General features: G+C 36.6%; 2 protein-coding genes across 5 annotated transcripts in view; one reads left to right on the top strand and one right to left on the bottom strand.

Annotated features, from left to right (window-relative positions):
• Nucleotides 1-1,127: 1,127 nt before the first annotated feature.
• LOC123674453 (trypsin-like) lies at nt 1,128-3,219 on the bottom strand. Of its 3 annotated transcripts, XM_045609298.1 has the most exons (3): nt 2,341-3,219; nt 1,441-1,559; nt 1,187-1,382 (listed from the first exon to the last, which is right to left on the bottom strand). In XM_045609298.1, the coding sequence occupies exons 1-3, from the start codon at nt 3,141-3,143 to the stop codon at nt 1,321-1,323; spliced, it is 984 nt and encodes a 327-aa protein (XP_045465254.1). In that variant the 5' UTR covers nt 3,144-3,219; the 3' UTR covers nt 1,187-1,320. The 3 variants fall into 3 exon arrangements, with proteins under 3 accessions (XP_045465253.1, XP_045465254.1, XP_045465255.1); XM_045609297.1 differs by having other exon boundaries at nt 1,128-1,559; nt 2,341-3,218; XM_045609299.1 differs by lacking the exon at nt 1,187-1,382 and having other exon boundaries at nt 1,423-1,559; nt 2,337-3,217.
• Nucleotides 3,220-14,704: 11,485 nt separating this feature from the next.
• The window catches only part of LOC123674454 (CUGBP Elav-like family member 4), a 645,081-nt gene continuing 639,097 nt past the window's right edge, over nt 14,705-20,688 (top strand). For both annotated transcript variants that reach the window (XM_045609315.1, XM_045609312.1), the window contains exon 1: nt 14,705-15,090. The gene's annotated coding sequence lies outside the window, so the exon portion shown is untranslated. The remainder of the gene's footprint in view (nt 15,091-20,688) is intronic.

A 20,688-nucleotide genomic window follows, 5' to 3' on the forward strand; every position in this document is an offset into this window, starting at 1 on the left:
ATTTAATACTAGCGAAAATTATTGTGGAGTTATCCCCGACCCAGCTTTATAGCCTGCTTTATAATACGAATATCTGCTTTATCCCCTATGGATTTCGTGGGACCATTCCACGAGAATCGTATCGGACTATGACGGGATAGGTCATCAAAAATGTAGAACCTCTGTTTTGAGCCGATGATGCGGATGGTGTATAAACTGACCGACAGACGATCTGGGGAAGATCGTAAAATCATTCTTTCGGGAACGTTGAATTATTTATCGGAGCGGCAATTAAAGAAGAACTGTAACTTCTATGGGAGACCATCGAATCTGCGAACAGATCAGTATCACAGAGATTTCACTCTATGAAATGAGAACTTGGAGCAGTTTAGCCAGCAATTTATTAATGATGTAAGAGCATAGAAAGCTTTCTCATGATTCAGGATCATAGGATATTGAACAAGCTTGAATTTAAAATGAATTCTTGAAATAAGGAATTATTTATTTTGAGAATTATGGTTAGAGGTAAAGTCTATGGTTCAATTCAATTCAGACATATACAGGGTGAGCCTTGAAGTTGTACATTAAATTTAACCATGGATTTTTCTAATCAAATTAAATTTTTTTTTCATTTACCATTTGTTCATATACGGCACAGGTGATAAGATACAGACTGTTAAAGTTCCACAAAATTTTTTTATGTTTCCTTCGTAGTTGGATGCTACTTGTAATCACAGAAAATCAACTCTAATTTCTTCACACCACCCTTGACCACGAATTCAAATGAAGGCTTGTTACTCTATAGAACTTCTATGGTGTAAGAATTGAAAGGACAGGAGTGCATCGGCCCATTGTGACATCATTAAATTCTGATAACTTTTTACCTGAACCGAATTTGGAAAAATGGTAAAGGAGAAAAGTGTTTTATTTGAAGAGAGGAATCTTCAGTTGAATTAAATTTATAACTTCAAGACTAGCTCGGTATATGCGCAACGAAATGGCGAATAACAGAACACAGATTTCAATATCAACGGAAATTTCTCTTTAGAATTTTAGTACAGATAATTGCTGTTATTTTGCACCCGTCCATAGATGTCGAATACACTTATGAATATTTATCGAATCAAAAGTCTGTGTTGTAGAGTATATTTAGATTCAAATTATACAATAAAACCAAAAGAAGCAAATCTTTTTAATGAATTGCGATTTTTCATGTTGAGGATGTGAAATGAAATAGAGGAAATGGTATTTTTATATCTTTTCTTCACTATTATAAATCAATGGTTATACAATGATGAATTCCTATGAGAAGTAATGCAGGAAACTTCAAATGAAACGTAGTTATTCCCTTGTTTCTTGAAATGTACTCATCAGGGTCTGTTTGGACATCGTTGATCCACTTTCTGAAAGCAGCTACATTGGTGAAAACTCCAGGATATATGTAATCGTCGCAACCGATACCCCAGGAAAATATACCATATTGCCTGTCACCACAAATCAAAGGACCTCCAGAATCTGTTGCGCAAGAAATATTCTTGAAGGTTCCGTATTCAGTGCAAATGTGAGTTCCAGTGAGGAATCTGAAATAAAATCGGGCAACTATTATATTGAAAAAAAAAACTTTTAAAAAACTTTGATATCTCTAAATTATTCGTTACATTTGTCTGAAATTTTGATACGACATAGGTAATTAGTTTTTATAATTGTGTGACGAATCCTTTCATTCTGCCATACCTTATAGAACAAAATCATGCGTGAATATCTCAGAAATTCATTTATCAAAAACTCCAAAAGATATAGATCCAAATGTTTTACTGCATGCCAAGCTTGATCTTACTGAGAAATCTAAAGTGAAAATACAATACGAAAATTTTCATTTGAAGCCTATTTCTGATGAGCCTGGACCTACATACTTCCTAAGACTAAATAGTTTGGAAAAAAATTAACTATTATCAGTTTTACAGTTGATAAAAACTGATTTAATTAAAAACAGAAAAGATGGTCGAAATAACTTTGAGAAGATGGAAGGAAAAAATAAAAATATAACCACTCCTATTGATTTGATCAGAGAAAAACTTCCTTTATTCGGAGATAAATACAGAGAAGAAAAATGTATATACTCTATAAAAAAATTCTGTTTGACCTTGAAATGACCTTGAAATTAAACTCCAGTCACATTGAAAATCTGCGGTCGATGTCTCTCCACAGACTAAAGCAATTTTAAAAATATTTCGATCCTGGCTCTTCCCAAGAAGTTATTTCAATTGGTCACCCTGTATAGTTACAATTACGAATATAAAAAAATGCTTGAAATTACGAATGAATGAAAATAACGAATGTAAATGTGGTTATATTACCTACTCCTTCACGCCGATACGTTCAAAGCATTCATCAATATTTATGGTCGGCAATTTGGTCATTTGCAATTCAGGAACCTTGAACATTTTCTTGGTCTTCTCTTCTTCAGCCTTCAACTTGTCGAAATTGAGAAAATCCTTCCTGTATACCGTCCAGGAAACAACGGAGCAATAGCTGAAAAATTTATACGGTTTACTGATGGAAGACGAAAGAGGAACAACATTCACGTATTCGTTTAGTTCAAAAGGCTCATAGAGCAAAATCATGCCAATGTCGTTGATCAGCATCTTTTTCACGAAACTATTGTGTAGATATAAATTTTTCGCTCTCCTCAGCTGCATTTTGCCCAGGCCTAGTTGAGACTGGCCAGCCACCACTGCGAATGTAGTGACATCTGGGATGAATAGCGTAGGACCGGGCAAAGCTAAGCAATGGGCTGCTGTCAGGACCCAAAAATTTGTTATGATGGTACCACAACAGGTATGGATCATATCCCTCATTATGGAAACTAAATATGGGTGATCCACGATCTCCACACTCTTGGTGTGTTTTTGAATCTCCATAAGTACTGCGTTTTTGGTTTTCAACTGTGTCTTCATTGTTGTATCTTGCTCATTTTCGATGCTTGTGGAGTTTTGCGTAGTAGTTGTGGCATCTGATCCCTTCTGTTCCATTTCTAGAGTTGTAGTATTCATTGTTGTGGTTGTATTGTTTGAGATTTCGTTAATTTTGATCGTGCTATTTTCCTCATTTCTTGAAACTGAAACTAAGATAATGAGATATAAGAATATTTCGGTTGAAAACATTTTTCTTCGATATTGAGATTCATGTCATTGATTCGTTTGAAAATTATACATGTCATTTTGATATTCAATAAATATCTCAGAGTATAAAAATAGATCATTACTCTATGAAATTACATTGACCTGTTATTATTATTCTATGTCTATGTGTAATCCAAATAAATATGCACTCATCAAGAAGAAACCGATTGGATTATTGCTTTTTCCATACATTTCCTTGGAATTCTCGAAATTTTTGGATTGGATCTTGATGAGTAAAAGTTTAGAAAATATAAATTAGAATTCTTGAACTTCAAAACTCCGTTTGAAGTTTAGTGCCATAGACTAGCTGGTTCTGTGTGGATTGAAATCATAAAATATGCGCTGTCTGAATCATTTTTCAGTATCTAACATCTAGAAAATATGTGTTTCATTAAGATTTTAGTTGAAACTTTTTAATAATGAATGAAATGATTAATATAATTAAGAAAAAAGTGCAAGGAAGAGATTTTTGTGATAGTGAAACATCATTATGTGTGTTAGGATTTATTTCAGGTAAGTTCACAAATACTTTTGATTGAAAATCAAGTACCTATTCTTTCTGATACTTTTCACACAAGTCGTAAAAATATTTTTCGTTTCACGTTTTTTTCAAATGGCTTTTCTGTAATTTGATAGTTTTATATCTCTTAAAATGAAAAATTTCGAAACTTTGTTGTTTACATCTAAATAAGACAATAATTTTTGCCTCAGTGAATTTTCAAAAGTTTCCAGTTTATCTTAAATTTATTTAGAACTTGGATTTTATTAACACTAAGATCCAAGATGTATGGAAAACTAGTATTTTATAGCAGCTTTAGGAATATCGTGATAACCGAAAATACTATTAGGTATATATTTTGTATCTTGTACTAGAAGCCGTAAGTTTCCGAACGACAATGTAAATCCAACGAGGCATAAGCATATTTTGTAGTAAGAATTTGCTCCGAGAAAATAGACATTCTTGAAATAATTCATAAAAACGATAATTTTCGCTTGGCCCTGAATTTCTCAATTATCTGCAGAGCCCAAGTATCCAAAAGCTATTCAACGTTGAAAGGCATATAATTTTTTCTGGAAGTTCGATAGTTTTTGGAGTAAGATGGTTGGTTTCTAGAAGGGTCCTCTCCATAAAGTTGTAAACTCGAGCCTTCGTCCAAAACTAACTTGTGAGAACGGAGTTCCTAATTAGTCCTTGTTGGGAAAGTTAACCAAGTTATTTTCTTCGTGTACCTTTCGTTCCATGGGAAAGAGAATTGCCTCATCGAAAGGGTCATTAATAGATTATTGCGCAAAACTTTTGAGGACCATCGGTGTTTCGAAGGGTATTTTTATTACCCTGGCAAGTTTGGAAGAGGTGAGAGGAGATATATTCCGGTTATAATTCTTCTATATACGATGGAAACTTCCTCTGGAAAAAGTTTCCCCCAATGAAAATAAAAAAGATAGGTAATGTAATAAATAATTTGTCCTATTGTAAGGACTTATGTTATTTTGTTATCTCGTAGTATGTTTCATTATCTATCAATGTCAGATTAAACATTAATTCATTTCGAATTGTGAAGATGTTGAAAACACGGAATAAAATACAGGTTGCTGGCTGGGCCACGGTACCTTGGAGTCCTCTGGACTTGGCAATATTAAGATACTTTTGTTTCAGATATCCATGAACTTTCATAGAACTTTTAAATTATGACAATTTGACAATCAGAACACCGATTGTATTACCTATATTGTTGAATATATCAACGAATATTTAATTGATAGACGATTCTTCATGGGGAAGATGCATAGTGTACTGATTCAATTTTTTTTCAGATATACCAAAAAAGGTATCAGAGATTTTTTGTCACAAATTGAACGAAGAATTCGAAAGTTGATTTTAGCTTAGAAAATCTCAGTAGATGACTGTTTTTTCTTCAAAACAGAAACAGTCATGACTATTATGATGAACATAAAATTCTCATTTGCATATTAATAAAGGGTGTTTTTTTAGAGCTATAGAACTTTAAATTGCAATAAAACAACGATGGATTATTCGATTGACATGAATTTTATTTATCCGCAAGATAATCTTGTGGCATTACATTTTAAATATGATTTTTGGCATATGACCGCCACAGCTGGCTCGGATGTAGTCCAATCTGGACGTCCAATTTTCGATGACTTTTCCCAACATTTGTGGCCGTATATCGGCAATAACACGGCTAATGTTGTCTTCCAAATGGTCAAGGGTTTGTGGCTTATCCGCATAGACCAATGACTTTACATAGCCTCACAGAAATTAGTCTAGCGGTGTTAAATCACAAGATCTTGGAGGCCAATTCACAGGTCCAAAACGTGAAATTAGGCGGTCACCAAACGTGTCTTTCAATAAATCGATTGTGGCACGAGATGTGTGACATGTTGCGCCATCTTGTTGGAACCACAGCTCCTGGACATCATGGTTATTCAATTCAGGAATGAAAAAGTTAGTAATCATGGCTCTATACCGATCACCATTGACTGTAACGTTCTGGCCATAATCGTTTTTGAAGAAGTAAGGACCAATGATTCCACCAGCCCATAAAGCGCACCAAACAGTAAGTTTTTCTGGATGTAACGGTGTTTCGACATACACTTGAGGATAAGCTTCAATCCAAATGCGGCAGTTTTGTTTGTTGACGTAGCCAACATCGCTAAACAAAATAAAATGGACGTAGTGCGCGATACGTATTCCGCACAGAACCATTATTTTCGAAATAAAATTGCACTATTTGCAAGCGTTGTTCAGGCGTGAGTCTATTCGTGATGAATTGCCAAACCAAACTGAGAATAAATCACTTGACAGCTGTCAAATCGGTCGCCATCTTGAACAGTAATGCCAGTTTAAAGTTATATACCTCGAAAAAAAATACTCAATATGCTCAATAACTAGGTACCTTTTGAAATCTATCAAATTTAATTTCATTTCGATATCTCGGCCGGTTTCAATAACCGGTAAGTTTTTAAGGAAGAAAGTTATTTACTAACACCCTGTATATCATGTAGGAATAGGAAAATACGTATTCTAATTTTATGAGAAATACTTTTGGAGCGAATAAATAGAATCTTAACACAACCCACTGAGAATGTACATAAGGAAGGTCATTTCTTCTTCCGTGACGTTTTCCCTCATTTTCTCACAACGAAACTATGAATGAAAACCCCATTTTTCCAACACTCGACCTAGGAAAATACGATAGGCACACCACTTCCCAACGCTATGAGTCAGCTGTTGTGGGGTGAAGGGATCCACCCCTGCACCACTTTATTGTACGAGGGTGACTAAGGATTGGCTACTTGCAACTGCACACTATGCTTTAGAGGGATCCCACGACACTGTTCTACACAGTGTTGATTTTGTGTTGTGGAGGTGAAGTCCTGTGTTCGTTAGTTAGTAGGACAATCTGTCTGCTTTTCTTCGTGCACGTCAAGTTTAAGATAATACGCTTCGCGCGCGTGAATTCTAGTGTTCGTTTCGGTGTCCAAATAAAGCAAGAGAAGACTGATTCAAGGCTGAAAAATACGTGAAACTTGGAGCTGTGATTTTACGATCGAAAGTGTGTTCGTAGTGATTTGCTCAACTTAAGTAATTTGTTGCTATTTTTCAACTGTTAAACGTTATTTTTGTGAATGAACATAGAACTTACCGTGATAGAGAAGTGACGGAGTGCATAGAATACCTGCTCGTAGGTCAGTGATCCAGGTCGAAGGACCAGTTCGTCGTCGCGTTCAATTAATATCGATCGGTCGTGAATTTAATAGGGGTGCGAGCGCGCAACAAAGCATCATGCTGATCCCAACCTCCCCGCCGTCGAATATGATCCAGCAGAACGGCGGCAACAACGACGTTATCAAACTTTTCGTCGGTCAGATTCCGCGTCATCTGGAAGAGGAGAATTTGCGGCCGATGTTCGAGGAATTCGGGAAGATCTACGAGTTCACGGTACTTAAGGATAAGTACACCGGGATGCATAAAGGTAAATGGTGTGAAATGGAAAACGTTCGGGAATGAATTGGTTTCGGAATGGTTATATCGGGTGCGATGGTCGTTTTTTCGGTCGTCTGGGGGAAATTTCGTTTTGGTGTTGGTGATGTTTAATTCGTGGTGTTACATTGGGCGTGCTTATTCTATGATTTTTGTTGTTTTTGTCTGGGATAGTCTGTGAGACAAAGGACGCATAGTTTGAAATGACTTTTCGGAACACTAGGTTTGATCTTTATGAAGGATACTTCTGATACGAATTTCTATTATCTTAATTTGCATTTATATTTGGCAAGTTGAAAAGTACAAACATTTGACTCAATAAGTTCTAGACGTAACCAGTAAAATCACATTTTTTCTTATAAATTCGATTTTACTCGTCCACATAGTCACTTTCGAGAGTGAAACATGTACTTCAATGCTGCTTTAACTTTTCAATACCTTTCCTGTACCTGTAAAGATTCGTCTTTGCTTTCGAAATGGGCTTCAACCAAAGCAAACACTTGTTTATTAGAGCTAAGTAACGTCTGAACCTTTCTTTTGAGGTCTATAATGATCCAGTGATCACTGGGACCAGATCTGGGTGGTCCAACAGTTGGATTAACAATTCGTTCAATTTGACCATGGTTTTATCGATTTTTGACAAGGAGTATTGCCAATACACGAAACTCACAAGAAATGCGTCACTTAACCTTGACACCATAAGGAAAGAAATCGGGCAAGACTGTCATCGTTTTACAGACTGTATGGCAAATCGCACCGTCCTGTAGAGCAACTTTTCGTTGAGAAGAATAATAATAATAATAATAATGTTTATTTCATTTTTCAACTTACGAATAAAGTTATTATTATAATGTAAGAGCCGAATGACATTCACTCTGTATACATAATCCTCCAAATAGTCATTTGAATTTTATTTTTTGAAAGTTTTAAGCTTGCTGCTATACATAACTGAATTTGTTCATAAAGTAAGTGTTAATGTTAACAACAATTGTTTTGCCAACACTTTGTGTCTACTGTTCTACAAGTTGATTTTCAATTATTGCAATATGATTTAGTGGAAAAACAGTAAGATCATTCAAGATGAGGATATATGAACACCAAAGGAGTTATAATCCTATAATGCTTAATGCTTTTTTATGTAATTGTGATGCCCACACTTTTGTGTAATGCCTATCATTATGTCTCTGATCCTAGACTGTACTAGAAGTTAACAATGCAGAATATCCCTTCATTGAGAAACTTACTGATATTGAGATATCAAGGCGCTAAATGGATTATTTGTTAGCTTAATGAATCAGCTCTATGGTAACCTCCTAAATTTCGATAGTTTGTTTACATAGTAAATTGGGGATACCTTTTGTTAATTGTGCTGATAAACTGGCATCTATATTATGAAGTTTACTCGACCTGTTCTGTTCAGTTATAACCGAGGTTATAACCTATACATAAGTATAAAAATTTCAACTTTATATGTTTCTGAGGGAATTACTGAATAGTCACTTTTTATAGGTCGAACAATTTATTTAATAATTGATAATGATGAAAATTGTTACATATGCAAGGCTTTTCAGAAAGAAATCTTGAACGGTCGCAAAAATTCAAGATGCTCAATATAATTGAAATTTTTTGCTAGATGTTTCATCATTTTGTGTATTTTTTGTTGCTTGTTGAGGATTGATTGTTTAGTATTTAAATACTCCTAACGAGTTCGGAAGTACCTACTGTGCTCTAGTAAGCCAGTATATCTGTCCCATTGATAGATATATACATATAATCGGTAAATCTATACACAGGTTGTTCCTAAATTGGAGATACATTTTCAGGAGATAAAAGCCCTATGAACATAGGTTCACAAAAGCATTGTCTTCTTCTTTTTTCCCTTGTTTATAAGACAGTAACTGGTCATTAGCTCATTTTGTTCATCTAGACTCACTGATTCTATCTACATGGTCTTTCCGAAATCGTGCCCTCATTCTGCCAATCCTCACCACATCCTGTATCTGGAGTTCTTATCTTATGGTCTCACTCCTAATTTGCAATAGAAATTTGTTTCACGTAATGTAATCTTGGAATTGTATTATCTATGCCAAATTTCAGTTGAATAATTTGTAAAGTACAGACGCTATGAGGAAATAACTTGAAAAAATCAAACTTCAGCAGCCTGTATCTCGAAAAAAAGCGTTTGCGAGACCATATCTGTAGGACTTCTTTCTTGAAATTATTCTCAATTTTTTTTCTTGAAAAACTACGAAATAAGGCACAATGTTTCATGAAACGGAAATATAAATGAGGAAGATTAGAAATATAGTTCGAGAGAACTAGGGACATTCAAATTTGAATTATTTGATGCTGAAACCGCTGATCTCAAATTTGTTATTTTCCGAATAGTAGGATGATTTTCCCGGAGAAACCAGCAATAAGATATGAAGAAGGCTGGGTCGTTCCCCTTATCTAAAAGCATAAATCAGTTAAAAACATGAAAAAATGAACATATATGACCATACTTACTTTTTCCTTTTCTCTATCTGTTTTTGAAAATAATCCACCGCGACAACGTTGCCAATCCGCATTACGAATTCACATACACGTCCCGAAAATCTCCACCCAACTCTTTCGTGACACAAATAACCACCGAACCAATATAAGTTTCCATCTGATATTAAATACAGCCCCCTTAGATGCGCCCCATTATCGGGCACCCACCGCCACCCCATCCCTCGGCAAACACGAAGGGATGCTTATTTCTGCACACCTGACTACCCTAACACCATAAATCACCCTTTTGTGCTAAGAATTTAACGTTATTGTTACCCGGTCTCGTTCGTTCCACTTTACTTGTGCAACTTTTACGACGTTTCCGATAACTTGCCTATTCCGTGATCACGTCAAGCGCGGTCTATTTTTCCGTCTCCGTGTGTACGAGTTTATGAAATTGGATGTAAAGTTTATACCGTGTTGCAGCTCTACGTTCGCCGTGGGATGCATTCTATGTTCTCGGGAGGTGGGTATCGAAGTTTGGCGTCATTGAATTTCGTCTGGTGGGGGATAATGAGATGGACTTTTCGAGGCGTGATGGTGACGTCGATTTTCAACGGATGATAGGTGATAAAGGTGGGGAATATGAGGATTTGCGAGTTGGTATTTTCAGTTGTGAATTATGTTGGAATATTGTGATATAGTAACGGCTAGGCCCACTGAAGGTGTCTGTCTTCAATGAAAATAAAGGGTGTTGGCATTACTGTTCAAGATGGCGACCGATTTAACAGTTGTCAAGTGATTTATTCTCAGTTTGGCTTGGCAATTCATCATGAATAGACTCAAGCCTGAACACCGCTTGCAAATAGTGCAATTTTATTTCGAAAATAATGGTTCTGTGGGGAATACGTATCCGATTTTCATAAGCGAATTTTGTTTAGCGATGAAGCGCACTTCTGGTTGAATAGCTACGTCAACAAACAAAACTGCCGCATTTGGAGTGAAGCTAATCCTCAAGTGTATGTCGAAACACCGTTAAATCCAAAAAACTGACTGTTTGGTGCGCTTTATGGGCTGGTGGAATCATTGGTCCTTACTTCTTCAAAAACGATGATGGCCAGAACGCTACAGTCAATGGTGATCGGTATAGAGCCGTGATTACTACTTTTTTCATTCTTGAATTGAACAACCATGATGTCCAGGAGCTGTGGTTCCAACAAGACGGCGCAACATATCACAGAGTTCGTGCCACAATCGATTTATTGAAAGACACGTTTGGTGACCGCCTAATTTCACGTTTTGGACCTGTGAATTGGCCTCAAAGATCTTGTGATTTAACACTGCTAGACTACTTTCTGTGGGGCTATGTAGAGTCATTGGTCTATGGGGATAAGCCACAAACCCTTGACCATTTGGAAGACAACATTCGCCGTGTTATTGTCGATATACGGCCACAAATTTTGGAAAAAGTAATCGAAAATTGGACGTCCAGATTGGACCATATCCGAGCCAGCCGTGGCGGCTATATGCCAGAAATCATATTTAAAATGTTATGCCACAAGATTATCTTGCGAATAAATAAAATTCATGTCAATCGAATAATCCATCGTTGTTTTATTGCAATTCAAAGTTCTATAGCTCTAAAAAACACCCTTTATTATGACAAGAGTTGTTTTCATTATGAGTAAATAAGTAAAAAATTGATAAATGGATAAACGTAAACTTACCCTTGTTACTATGGATTGAATAAAGTCGTTTTTAAACGGCAAAATGAATAACATGCAAGCTTCTGTTATTTAAAATCTGAGTCCAATCATAAACATATCAAAATTAATTTCCAATCAAAACTTCCACCGCTTAGATCGAACAACCCAACATCCCTACCCAATCCAACTCTGACAACATTCCCAAATCGACATGTATCAGGAAACGGGTCAGATTTCTAATTAAGTCGGTTATTATAAAACTACCCTCCAAGCCGCACGTCCATTTCGTACTAATTCCCCCAGCCGTCCACCGCTCTACTCCCATCGGACAGAACCTATATGTTCGTTGGGACGTGTAGGTTTGTAACGCCACGAAATCACATCGTCCCTTTTCTGAGAGAGGATGTGGCACAGCGTTGCACCTAATCTGCGAGCAGGAGTGGACATTGTTCTGGTTTTAAATTTAATAGAGTTGCCTGGCGTAGGGATCGGGGAGGGGGGGTTGCAGACGGATAACGTGCGAAAAAATGTACGGTCTCGGCCGGATGGAATTGGTAGAAAGTGATATATCCGCGTTTTCGGTAGAACGCCGGCTAGCATCGATTTTTGCGTCGATACTCCGAACCTATGCCAACCAAAGGGATGGAGAGTATGGGATTTGTAAGTGGATGTTATGGGTATTTTATTAGATTGATCATAAATTGGTGTTATTTTCTTGAAACATTCAAGAAGAAGATCAACAGAAAAATCACTCTTGGTTTTCACATAAAGGCTTTTCAAATAATAGGTTTAATTTTGTGTAGCCCGCTTAGGCAGATGGAACTTTGAAACATTGGACAAGTATTATTTTATTATTTATTTATTATTTGAACTGGGGTCGTTTTGGTTCGGTAAGCTTTCCGGGAACTGCGACCATATAGATCTTTTGTTCTCTACCATACTCATTCATAGAAACCCAAGGAGGTCGTCAATGACGTTAATAAAACTGACAACCTCCTTAGGGGCCTTGGCCGTTACCTCTCTGGTATCCAGGACCGGCTTACTCATGTGAATGGTTCTTAGGCCAGCCAGCTCCGAACACTTGCATACTATGTGTTCGGCTGTTTCTGCTTCTGATCCACAGAGCCTGCAAATCTCGTCTGCTGACTTTCCCATACGGTACAAATGATGTTTGTACGGACAGTGCCCCGTCAGCAGTCCCACCATCACCCGAAACTCGGCTCGAGACAGCTTAAAGAGCTTTTTGGCGTAGGTAGGTGAAATCGCCACGAATTTCTTTGCCTGAACAAGTCTAGGAGTGTAAGGTCAGTGGATTATCCTGTTGTTCAATTCCCATAGCTGAACCGCAGCTTTATATTGGTCTTTTCCTAGCCGATAGAAAGGCTCAGGTCCAGCAGGTATTAACCTTGACGCACTTTTTGTAAGTTCATCAGCTTTTTCATTTCCTTCAACCCCACACTGCCCTGGTACCCATAGTAGAGTATTGGACAAGTAAAAACTACGCCATTACTAAAAATGAAAAGATACACGCTTCAACATCATATTGAAATGTTTAAAACTCGCTACAAAATGCTGAAAATATTGCATAGTTCGCAAAACTAAAGCATGTTTGAGTCGTAGTGAAACACTGATGAAACTGGTGGAAAAATATGAGCTTGTGGGACAAGTTAAAACAAGTGATAGTCCAAGGGAGCTACGTCTGGAGAATACAGCGTGTAGGGTAGGACTTCCCATTTTAACGTTTCCGAGTATGTCTTGACCACTTTCGCAACATGGGGTCGAGCATGCTGAAAAATCACTTTATCAGGTCTCTCGTTTCATTGCGGTCGTTTGTCTTTCAATGCTCGGCTCAAACGCATTAGTTGCGTTCGGTAATGATCGTCTGTGATTGTTTCAGTTGGTTTCATCAACTCATAATACACTACGCCGAGCTGGTTCCACCAAATGGTTTGGCCGTCGACGTGGAAGTATGACCGGGATATCCTCATGATTTTCTGCACTTGGAATTATCCTAATGAACCCATTCTTCGTCTCCAGTCACAATGCGATGCAGAAATTCCTTCCGTCTTTGCCTTGCAAGCAGTAGTTCACAAGCAAACAAACGCCGTTCGACATCTCTCGGCTTCAACTCGTACGTCAACCAATTTCTTTGTTTCTCAATCATTTCTACGACTTTCAGACGTTTTGAAATGGATTGTTGCATCACTTTCGATGATCCTGTAAACACGAGTCTTGATCAATTCAGTTCAGCATCTTCGAAAACCTTCTCTCTTCCACCGCCATGCTGGTTTTCGATGTCAAAATCACCGGTATTGAAGCGTTGAAACCACTCTCGGCATGTTCTTCAACTAATAGTGGCCTCACCATAGGTATTTGATAGCATTCGATGAGCCGCAGCCGCAGATTTCTTCATATTGAAGCAGAAAATTAAAACCTCTCGCAAATGACAAGAATTTGGTTCGTAAGTTGACATGTTTAATCGAGAATAACTTTATGACGCAGACATAAATCGACTAATATTACGATGGCGTTATGTTTACAAATACCTAAGCTTATTGTATGACATCTACGATCTATTTGATTTAATTACCACTAACCGCTGCAGCCATCTATTGCAAAACGACGAAGCAAAGTTGTACACCTAATAAAATAGCTTTAGCACCTTGAACATGTCCAGTCGTAAGAGAATGAATAGGAATTCTTTGTAATCTTGGACTTTTCAAGAAGTAAATCTCAACATACACTATATTCTGGCTTTAATCTATCAGCGGGAACATTTAAATCTACCATGATGTTCTTCAATAACTTACGTACAAAGTTTTTCCATATGAAATATTTATTTTTCTGGCAGTTAAGAATTGTTGATTTGTTTCACCATCGACACCCTTGATGATACGATGAAGCAGAGATTACAATTCGAACTATATGCGATTTAAATCTCTCCGACAATGACCACAAAAATGAGAACATCCAAACCTTCCTCAAACCTCAGCATAGATCTCATTGAACTTTTCGCAGCTCCCCAGCTCAAAGCAACTTCCGAATTAGCAAAGACGAAAGCTTCTCCCCCCAACAAATCCTCCAAAACCACCCTCTCTCCCTTACCCCAATCAATACCCATAACTCATTCATTCCACCTGGAAATATTCGTGCATCTTCGAACTTCAAAGGAAAACGATTCCCGACAACAAAAAAAGAACCGAAAGTTTCACGATAGTTTCATACTTCCGTCATCCCTACAGCTGGCCGACTCTCTCTCCCGTCTAGGCAAAAAAAACCCCGAGACGGGAGCAACAGTTACAACACCCCCAGCTCGTGGCTTACACGGCCGACCGTCGCTCTCCTCAGCACTCAGTATGGTGGCATGAACTGGTGAAGAGTGATCTTTGTTCATCCTCCCCGTGATTGTCGAACACGCCGAAACCGGACGAACCTAACCTAGACGCCGAACTTTCAGGCGGAACTACCCCAACTACGGTCGAACGTTACGAATCTGTCAGGTGGTTTGGTGACTTTTCGGTGGTCCGTCATTTCTGTGATACTTTGTCTCTGTGTGTGTTCTTTTTTTTTTGACATTCAGTTTCCAGATGATATTCGGCGTAAGAGTGACAGCACGATGTCGGTAGGCTGTAAGTAGACGATCGATGCTGTCTGCCAGGCCGACTAGATCTGAGCCGAGGAAACGTGCCAGCTCGTCATCTGTTCTCATCTCGAACGACTGTTATTTTCGATCACACAACAGGTATCTACTTTTCATTCCAGTCTCATCGGGCAATCAGGGAATGTTGCTAGTGTACTTGATGGTTTAAGACAGTTTGATGTATGAATTTGAGGGGTTTTGTTGCCTTTTATTATGGTTTCGTTGCATCGTGATATTTTTTGAGTGGTTTTTAGCTTAGGTTCTTTTTAAGGGATGATTTTTTCTCGTGAAGTGAAAACTGGAAGAGAACCTATTATTTAAAGGAGAAAATATTGAATGATTAGAGTGGAAGGGTACGGTAAAGTGGACAAGAGGCAATCATATGGATAGGAAACGAATTGAATGAAGATGAAGATGATATACAGCTCTGAATCATTTGCTTACGATCTAGATATTATTATGAAAGTCATGAGTAACACTTGAAAAATTTCATTCGATATTAGAAACATTATCCAGAAACTCTGGATAAACCCTTGAATAGATATGTTGTATTTATTTCCCTCGAAATGCAATTTGGTTAAATCACAAAAATTATCGTTTATAACATCAACGAAAAGAAAAATAATTGTTCAAGAACATAACTAAATGAATCAAAAAATATTCGTTCCGGAATTGAGAGCTCGAAACTTACCAAATTCATAAACTGAAATTGGTACACAGCATTGAAGTTGACAGTTATTGACCTAGATGTCCCACTGACTTGAATCAAATAATAACATACCAAACTAAAATGTCAAAGCTTCTTTTTCAATCTTCAATCACGAGGCAAAACAAATAGGTTTAGATTTATAAAGAGCTTCCGTAAAGTTTTAATGTTCTTTAGAGTTGATATCCAGAAAGCATCTACTGAAATAACTGAAATATGCAGTTGAAAATCGGATCATTTTTCACTTTTCAAATATTTTACTCATTCATCGAATCTACATTTTTTATGAAAAAGTTTATCCGAAATTATTCCAATTGATTTGAATTATTTATTCGAAAAAAAATCCTCCACCCGTTAAAAATTATTACCCTATATTTGCTAAGATACAACTTTTGCTTAGCAAATCATCAATTCTCCATAAATCCAATTTTTCCATTGTGGTATTTAAAATCACACTCACATAATACTCGTAGATAATAAGAACCAAGCAAATGTTACGATTTGAACGTTCAAATTGAATAAAAGACCTTTTGATCTTTCCGAGGTTTCTCAAAATCGAAAGCACTTAACTGAATTACTACAGCAATCAAAAAGCGGATTTTGAGAATTACAATCCCATCAGTTCAAGAATACCAATGATTGATTATGATGTCCCAAAATTTCTTCATGATGGATTGTTCTTTTAAGCATTTGCCCCATAAGTGGATTGGGATGAATGGTTTTATTCATTCTGACGTCGGAAAGGAAATTGGTCGGATTTTATACCCCGAAAATGTGAATTATTCTAGATTAGTAAACTGAAAGGATAATTTAAAGGTTTTGTTACAAAATGGCGAAAGCGCATACTCTTCTCCGAAATTGGTTCATTCGTCACTGGAATGAAGGAAGAGGAGCGAAATTGGATTTTCGAATAGCCTTCTCGAATTTAAATCATTTTTTCAACATTATGTCATGCTAGAATGAATGGGAAGTTTAATTGAAGAATATTCGGGGAGCTTATAGGCTGGGAAAGGTGTTCTACATGGGTCATTCCTTGTTGAATTTATGTTGAAGGTTTAAACTTGCATGAAGTTTTGCTAATACCAAGAACCTTGAAGTGAGTGTTGTCGATGAATATTATGAATGAGAATCTTTCTTCTAAAAAATTGAAACAACCATGCCAGATATTGTAACTCGTATATTTGTAATGCAAAAAATTTCTTTGAATTCACTATCTTCAGGTCAATGTTACTCAAAATTTCTATTTTGGATTCCGCGGAAACTCAAGATTAGTGTATAGCATTATGTGATCGAGTTTCTGAACGAATTTTAATTTATAATAAGATGTTCATATTGCTCACCGTTTCTCCCAAACAGTAATAGTAGTGTCTTTGTTCACTATTTTTTCTCACATTCTATAACATTATCAAAAACACAAGTTTGCTCTTATTGTTAATTTTGTTTGATCACATCTGTGTGGTACAAAATGTTGGCAAGAACACTGAATGAGAATTCAATTACTACTGCCTAGAATCAAATGATAAACAATTTCAACAACTCAATACTTAGAACTCGTTCAACCATCACTTTTTAGTTAGCTTTTTTTATAAGCTTATTTAGTTTCTTGTGGTGGTTGCTAATATAAATCTACAATAACAAGATCTCCCCATCCAAATAATACCCGAAAATTTCGCTTTATCATGTGATCTCTCCTATATAACTATTCATATGTTTTTTTTACATGTGCTTGATCTAAGATATTAGATCAAGCACGTGTAGAAAATCTTCCATCAAAGTTTCTAGTTAGAAAGTTTGATAGAAGATTTTTTATATGTGTTTTGGTATGACGATCATATCATCAGTAGTGGAGTTCCACAAGGGTATGTACTCAAAGGTTCTGAATTCAGAATCCTCTTCAGACTTTAACACGCGAGTAAAAACCATCAAAATCCACATATCGAAGCTGATCTAAGCCCGTTCATCAGTAGGAATTTGGGCAAGAGAACTTGAATGCACAACAGCGTTAATTATTGAATGTAAAGTACGAGAGACTGTGGAACGGGTAGGATTAAAAAAAAATGAGTTAAAACTGGAATTATCCGGCCATCAGATGCAGACGCTTGGCGGTCGATTTAGTCCAATGGGAAATACTCCAGTCTGATACGAGCACAAAGCCAATAACATCGGGGTTCCGTTTTTAATGGAATATATGTAAATAATGTCCGTTTCCTTCCTTTGTTTCGGAATACTTCGTGCCGGGCTCAAACTCTGTGTTTTATCGGGGTGTTCGATCGTGCTTTCTCCATTGAGGTGGCGAGTTATTTTGGGTTTTTCACCTTTTTGTCCATTTCTCTTGTATTTACAGAAAATGATCATTAGGCTATATAGGAATTATCGGATTACCAGTTTTAGGAATCGATTTCTTAACGTTTTTAAATAAAACAATGAGGAAAACACTGACTTGAAGCAGGAGCTTTTGAGCGCTATCATTTATTTATGTGCCAATTCCACCCCCGGAAACCCATATAACAAATAAAGGTATATAATTACATATTTGATATTGCATATTTTATTGTAGACAAATTGTCAACTCAGCTATTTTCACGCACGAGGCTCTATATGTGTGAATTGGGCCATATTTAATTAATTATACCTCGTATTTTGAGTCCTTTGTTTAGATACAATGTATTTTTGCTGAATCTACTATGATGCAGGTGTGAGTGTGTGCCTATGATTACACCACTTACCATTAGAAATAAGATTATATTAGAAATACTACATGTATTGTCAGTCAGACTTCGAGGTACGAATTTTTATCTCGATGGAATTTTCAGTATTGAAATTATCGGGAAAACAAATTTTTGAAAGGACATATTCTTGAAATTTTGCCCATTAACGATATAAACCTATCTACTCGTTCGAATATTATTGTGTCTCGGCCTCAAAGTAATAAACATAGAAAGAGGGAGCATATGTCATTTTCAGTAAGCAAATTTTGTCCCCAACATGAACTTTCAAATTTGATAAGAAGCGCGCGGAAGTGAAAACATATCAGTAATACGATATTTCACTCAATTCGCGAGTTTTTTCACAAAGAACGCACTTCTTATGTCCCATAGTGAATCAACGTTTCATATTATCTCAAAATATATTGAAATAAATACCTAAATATATCAGAAATTCAGAAAACAAACTTCAAGCGCGCCAAACGACGTAAAACAACCGATGATACTTGGAGAGCAAAAGTTGCTAAACCTTGGATTTTAGCAGGTAGATACAGAAATCAATAAATATTCTGCTTATTATAAATTCGACAATTATGAAAAATTTCGGATTCCAAATATTCAAATTTGCATATTCAATCGGGAATCACTCAAATAAATATATTTCATTCAATATAATATATATTCATAACGATGTAATAAAATTGTGGATTTGAAAATATATCACAATCCGACAACGTAATCTAACCATGTTGGGGACATGTAAAAATTGCGTATACTCCCCCTATCTATGTTAATTACTCTATGGTCTCGACCGAATGGACGAACATAATCGTATTCGAGGAAGGATTCGTCATCATCAGTCGAATTTTATCATTTGAGACCATTTCCAGCTAAAAATTAGAAAATACAGGAGATCTGTTTGGAGAAAAATTATCTTCTTTGAGAACTTAAAATGTAGGTGAAGGGTGATTAAAAATAATGAAAAAAGCTTAATAAGCAAAATTCTGCAATGATCATCTATAACTTCCAATATAATTCAAAGGTTCTGAGAGAAATCGAAATGATCACCGTAATAACGTGACATGTGGGGAAAGAACTTCCAACCGATATGATAAATATGAGCCCTAACTGGCTCGACTTGGCAATGGGACAAAAAGCTTCGAATTACGGAGCTCAGGCTATTGATTGACTGAAATATAATACCGTCTGCAGACAGCAGCACATAAAGGAGACGGGGGAGACTCATTTGGGGAACACTCTAGCGTCGAAAAGCTTCAGTGTGTAAACAAAAGGTTCATATTGCGATTTGGAGGTTTTCAACCTCTGGAATGCAGCGATGTGGGATGCATGTGTTTTGTTGTGTACATATCAGAGGGAATATGATCTTTCGTTTTCTGTGCGGGTTTACTCGGATAAGCAAATTCCTGGAACAACAATGTTTGGGTTTTTTTTTAGAAATGAATGATGGGAAAATATCAAGCAAAAAAAATATTCCAATTTGGTACGCTTCAGAGAGATTTTTCAGATATGAATCTATCTGGCACACCCTCTCTCGGGGATTACAGTGTTTCATCCTGGAACCACTGATGGAATCATCAGTATGACAACTCAGTGTTTCCTGGCATATGCACCTTCATCTCAATAGTGGAGCGTGGAGACTGTGCCATAGAACAGTTGGGTTTAGTCCTAAGTAGTGCAGTTCTTTCGAGAATTGCGTAGCATTAGACGCCATCCCTCGGTCTAGCCAAGAACCACCACACACTCCCCTACCATTAGCGACGATGTCCCAGACGAGGAGGTAGTTGTGAAGACGGAAAACAAGGCTTAGCGTGCCATCGTAAATGAAAAACTGCATTTGGCAGGTTTTGTAACTATGACTCCGAAATTAATATATTCATATTATATGTATAGCGAATATGACATAAAAAATATTCAGTATTTCTTGAATATTTCGAAAGACAAAAAATTCACAGGGTGATACATTTGAAATAACAAATTCATTATCATTCCAGGAAAAGAAAAGATTTGACAACCATGTAAATACCACCATAATATCGGCCATATCCATAGTGTAATAAACATAGATAGAGGGAGTATGCGCAATTTTTAGATGTCCCCAACATGGTTAGATTACGTTGTCGGATTATGTAATATTTTCAAATCCACAATTTTACTCTATCGTTATGAATGTATATTATATTGAATGAAATATATTTATTTGAGTGATTCCCGATTGAATATGCAAATTTGAATATTTGGAAACTGATATTTTTCCTAATTGTCGAATTC

This window comes from Harmonia axyridis, chromosome 3 (assembly GCF_914767665.1).
Source record: "Harmonia axyridis chromosome 3, icHarAxyr1.1, whole genome shotgun sequence".
NCBI lineage: Eukaryota > Metazoa > Arthropoda > Insecta > Coleoptera > Coccinellidae > Harmonia > Harmonia axyridis.

Excerpts from the sequence above, each read along its gene's own strand:
- LOC123674453 (XM_045609297.1), bottom strand. The coding sequence starts at position 3,143 with ATGTTTTCAACCGAAATATTCTTATATCTCATTATCTTAGTTTCAGTT. Across the intron at positions 1,560-2,340 it reads GAACGTATCGGCGTGAAGGA|ATTCCTCACTGGAACTCACA; the intron begins GTAGGTAATATA and ends ATTTTATTTCAG.